Here is a 5,140-nt window from a genome sequence, read left to right as displayed (position 1 = left end):
TGTGTCAGAGGGAGTTATTTGACAATCAGCTGATCGAACCGGTTCAAATAAAATCTAATTGGATTTTTCATACTTTGTGACAGCCCTGATCAATAAAAGCATAAACAATATTCTGCGTTTACGAAAAGTACCGTTGTTCATTGATTTTTTTTATATATTACGGTGTATTTAACGTATTTATAAGACTTACTGTTTTATTCATATAATTTTTGCACTTAAAAGTTACAGTTTTGTTAAGTAATTATGAGTGAAGTAAAAATGCCAATTTTCAAACGAATGAATCTGGCTCAAACGAATCCTATCGCGGGGAACAAGAAGCGAACCTGGAAGTCCCTGAAGCAAATCACAGCCTACGAGAGGACGCTCCCGTGGAAAGAAACTGATGTGACATGTGCGTATTGTTAAAAGAAATAATATTGGGCATAATTGTCTAATTCCCATCATTTTGTTTTATAATGAAGATTCCTCCATCAACGCGCCACCATCGTTCGTCCCTGCCAAAAAGTATTCAGACATTTCCGGTTTGATTGCGCCCTACACCGACCCGCAAACCAAACTACACTACAACAACGCGGAAGAGTTTCAGACTGTTCGGAGTCTGCCAATGGATTTGACCGCGGGATATCTGGCACTGCGGGGTGCGAGCAGTATTGTTTGAAGATGCGCTTTGCTGGATTTGAAGCCTCATTCAAAACTTCCTACACACCTAATTTATACTAATGCAATAAAAAATAAGTTCAACTAAAAACAGATATATTGTTATTACCTGACCTGATACATTTATGTTCAATAAAAAAAAACAAACATATATTAAATATTTTACATTTTCAATTATGTATACAGAAATAATAATTGAAACCCACAAACGTATCTCAAATACAAGAACACGAAATTAATGCCCTTGCATCTAACACCCATGTAAATTACAGTTGTGATAGGTCCACCTTTCTTTTTATTGCGTTTTAGGCCAATACAAAAGTTAAAAAAAAAATCATGTCTCCGCTCCCGTCGGATTTTGTTGCCCCAAAATAATATTTTGAGGCACAAAAAAAAATTGCGGAAATGTTGAGGATTTTCAAAACATTCTTTAACAAATCCGAGGACCGTCTAAGACGAATTAAGTACTCTCCATTTAATTCCACTAGTTAATTTTCGTTATCTTTGCAGATACGTATTTCGACCACAACTGTGTGGTCGTCTTCAGTGTCTCGTACTTGACTCGACATTAGCTTAGCTTAGCTTAGCTTAGACTGACTGTACATATCAATGGTTGCTACTCCGTGATTGATCAGAACTGGTGCAAATTGCACTACGATCCAAGTGAATAGTGGTTGGGATTTACCAACTATTCTCGAAGTGCACGTTTCAGCAGCTCGCAAATGTTGATCAATAACGGCGCCGGCCAAGTCCTTACAGTCAGTTGGGAAAGGAAGGGAATGTGAGTGTGTGGTAATTGTTGCTACTAGAGACCGAGAATACCTCTGCATCTCCACATTTACCACGGGAAGGAAGTAGTGTTAGTTGGGTGGGGTAATCAGTAACATAGATCGGGATTCACAATGGAAAGTGATGTGACCTATGAAACTTCTACACAGCAGTATTAGCATTTCCTTAATTTGTACAATTGTTCATTCTTCGCGAGAATAAACAATCAATCGCTCAAAGTGAGCGATTGTTCATTTTAATTTGGATTCGGCGCCCGCGTTATCATTTAATTAACGTAAGAAAAGTAAAAAAGAAACGGGATTAAAATTGAAAATAATTGATAGTAATCGGAAAGCTAATGTTATTCAGCAACCCTTATTTTATCTCTATTTGACGTTAAGAAAGAATGTAAGTTTACGTTCATTTTACATGTCGTTTATTTTGCATTACTTTCGCGCGCGTATGTGTGTCACTGACCAGTATACCGTAATCAGGATCTCACTGGTATTAATCCTGATGTGCCGGTTGGCACTCGTGTTGGGCATGTGCGCTTTGAGCGGCACACGGTCGCTTCCCAGTCTACATAAAAACCGCACATGGTGCAATACAAGATGCTAAATTGGAGACGATATACATACATGTTGTGTGGAAAAGTACCTCTATCGCCTGCACTTCAGCATCCTACGCGACACCATATACGTTCATGTGTTGACCGGGTTTGATAGGGCCTGCTTATGGACACATGCAGCTTTTTGTAGAGGTTTAACAGAGCCCACTGTCAAACCCCACCACATCCTAGGCAGGCCCCCTAACTCGCAGTGGCCATGGGGAGGGGTCGTCAAGCCCTTGGACATAGTCCCTGCTGCCCCTTCAGTGTCTCGTACTTGACTCGACATTGAAAATTAACTAGTGGAATTAAATGGAGAGTACTTAATTCGTCTTAGACGGTTGAATACATTCCACTAAAAGAGCTTTATATATTTTTCTGAAATCCGAAGAGCTTTTTTTAATTTTTTTCATATTAATATTAATACCTCAAACAAACCGCGTAAAAAGCGACCCCCGTGTAGTGTCTCTACAGGCGACTCTTTTTGATCTTTGCATTCATACAGTGGTGTGTTGAATTCAAATCGCAAATACAATTATAGCTGGTGAGTAAAATTTCAATGTAAAGAAAACAAAAATCAACTATCATACGCGATCATTCAGGTGCCTTCCTAAACTGATCTATTGTTGACAAGGCTTTCTTAAAAAAAATCATACGAATTTGGAAGTGCCCATCAGCTCATCGTAACCATGTTATTACATTTTTGTATCATGATACAAAATCAAATATTAATATTAAGTGAAGTCATTATCAAATCTCGTTCACCAAATGGAATCACCCTTCGTCCAAAACTCTTTCGTTCGTCAATTTCGCCCAGTTTACTCGGTCCAGCGGTGGCAACATCCCGGATTGGTACACACATAATACAATCTCATTTCCTCTTCGGCTCGCCGTGTCTGTGCCTGGAAAAATACCGCTTCCCGGTGGGTGCACTTGGGACAGGCATGTTCTTCCGTTCGGGGCAGCGTCGGGTCCGATATCACGTCCGGCACGATGTGGGTCAGCTCGCTGGAAAGAAAGCGTTCCACGGTTGAGGTTATGATTCTATTCAGGAAGCAGCATCTACACTTACTCGATTTCGTGCATAATTTTGTTCACGTAGATACAGTTGGAGTCGGCTTCCTGCTTGTAGTCACAATTCCGGCAGGCATAGAGCAGCACCTTGTTTTCTTTGTCTTCTTTCGGGTACAACATGTTGTTACTTTGAATGAAGTAGAATTAGAACTTGAAGTTACCGAAATTGCAATGGATTTTTTCCACTTACCATTCCTGACAGAAACGAATGCCCACAAATCCGGGCCCGTCGTCATGAGTTGCGGCATCGAAAGTCATTTTCGAGGGTATTAGATGCGAAACTTTGCTTTGATCCGCAGATGTTTCCGAAGTCCAACCAAGCAACACGAGTTGTTTACGCTTATTGATGGGTTTTGTTTTTTTTTAAAGCAGGAGCATAAAATTTTAGGTAAGCATAAATTAAGGCTGACACTTGAAAAGTGCGTAAGCCGTTAATATACTTTATCAAATAAAGTGATAAAATTGAAATGCATTTTGAAAACAAAAATTAATAAATCACTCAATTTTCTATATTTATTTATTCAAAATTAATCATCAGACAAATCATGTATGAAATAGACAAATAAATTAATTTAAATTCTGGTGTTATTTTAGCATGAGCCTTCTTGGAAATATCACTATCTTTACGCATGCAGGGCTGTACAAAACAAAAAAAAACAAACGGTTTTATTCAGATACAGTTACACTATAATACAATCGACAGACATATGATTTCTGTACAGTGATACACGTACCATGTTGTACGCGTACAGCAGCAAGATGACACACATATTTTTTACCATTCGCTGTGTTACTATTGTATTATCTGCGTTACATACAGATTTTTCTTACAAAATAATAAAAATGTATTTTCCATTTTTACATGACCTGTAAATAAATTAATAAAATGTAAATACATACTTAGTTAGGAAAGTGTTGCGTACCATCTATGGTGGGTTGCAGATGGCGGACGGTACGTGGAGGATGCGAATGAACCACGAGTTGCATCAGCTGTTGGGAGAACCATCCATCGTTCACACCGCGAAAATCGGAAGACTGCGGTGGGCCGGGCACGTAGCCAGAATGTCGGACAGTAATCCGGTGAAAATGGTTCTCGACAACGATCCGACGGGAACAAGAAGGCGAGGTGCACAGCGGGCAAGGTGGATCGATCAGGTGGAGGACGACTTGCGGACCCTCCGCAGACTGCGTGGTTGGCGAAGTGCAGCCATGAACCGAGCTGAATGGAGAAGTCTTTTATGTGAAGCACAGGCCACTCCGGCCTTAGTCTGATGATAAATAAATAAATGATGGCGTTGGTTGGCGTGGGTGAGCTATCAGAATCGTCAAATCGTTGAATCGAATCTTTGTTTACAAAAGCAGATAAGTCGTTCTGAAAATTTTGTCTTGAACAGTGTTGGTAAAAACTCAAAATCTCAAAACTCATGGATGATTGAAATCAAGCGTGAGTTGAAACGCACACAACACAGCATGTAGTAATGTAGCAAGTAAAAACTCATGGATGAGTTGAATCAACCATTTGAATCATCGTAGGTTTTCTTTTGTTTTCCTTCGTTAAAAACAGTGAAATGACGTTTGTTGCATAAAATATTAGACACTATTTCATGTATAAACAATAAATTGCCCCCAAATTGATTTCAAATGCGTTTTTAAACCAAAATATTTTTTTCGCAAATGAGTGAAATGATGCATTTCAGCATGAAAAATTCAAGCGTGATGCATTCTCTTAAAATCGCAGACGATTTCGTTCGCAAGGGAGCGCTCGTTGATTGAGATTTATGAGTGATTTTACCAACACTGGTCTTGAAATAAAGAATTTTCCCAATTTTGTACCGTTACATACGTCACGAGACGGCACAGTAGAATTTGTTTGATAATAGTTTATTGCTGTTGGCTGCTTCAATGTGTGCATTCTAGAGTGAACGTTAGTCCGGTCGGATCCAAACAAAATCCAGTTCTCGATCGAATTGGTGCGTCCTAAAGTGGACGTTGATGCGGTCGGATCCAAACAAAATCCAATTCTCGATCGAATTG

General features: G+C 39.4%; 2 protein-coding genes across 2 annotated transcripts; one reads left to right on the top strand and one right to left on the bottom strand.

Annotated features, from left to right (window-relative positions):
* Positions 1 to 95: 95 nt before the first annotated feature.
* On the top strand, positions 96 to 815 carry LOC134212910 (INO80 complex subunit C-like). The gene is made up of 2 exons (XM_062691235.1): positions 96 to 391; positions 462 to 815. Exons 1-2 carry the CDS (start codon positions 244 to 246, stop codon positions 656 to 658), a joined length of 345 nt encoding a protein of 114 aa, XP_062547219.1. The 5' UTR covers positions 96 to 243; the 3' UTR covers positions 659 to 815.
* A 1,876-nt stretch (positions 816 to 2,691) lies between these two features.
* Positions 2,692 to 3,480, bottom strand: LOC134217060 (DNA-directed RNA polymerase II subunit RPB9). Its single transcript, XM_062695821.1, has 3 exons — positions 3,297 to 3,480; positions 3,105 to 3,233; positions 2,692 to 3,040 (listed from the first exon to the last, which is right to left on the bottom strand). Exons 1-3 carry the CDS (start codon positions 3,362 to 3,364, stop codon positions 2,851 to 2,853), a joined length of 387 nt encoding a protein of 128 aa, XP_062551805.1. The 5' UTR covers positions 3,365 to 3,480; the 3' UTR covers positions 2,692 to 2,850.
* Between the last annotated feature and the right edge of the window lie 1,660 nt (positions 3,481 to 5,140).

The sequence above is a fragment of the Armigeres subalbatus genome, chromosome 2 (genome assembly GCF_024139115.2).
Source record: "Armigeres subalbatus isolate Guangzhou_Male chromosome 2, GZ_Asu_2, whole genome shotgun sequence".
In the NCBI taxonomy this organism is placed as follows: domain Eukaryota; kingdom Metazoa; phylum Arthropoda; class Insecta; order Diptera; family Culicidae; genus Armigeres; species Armigeres subalbatus.
This window is presented reverse-complemented; position numbering and strand designations above follow the sequence as displayed.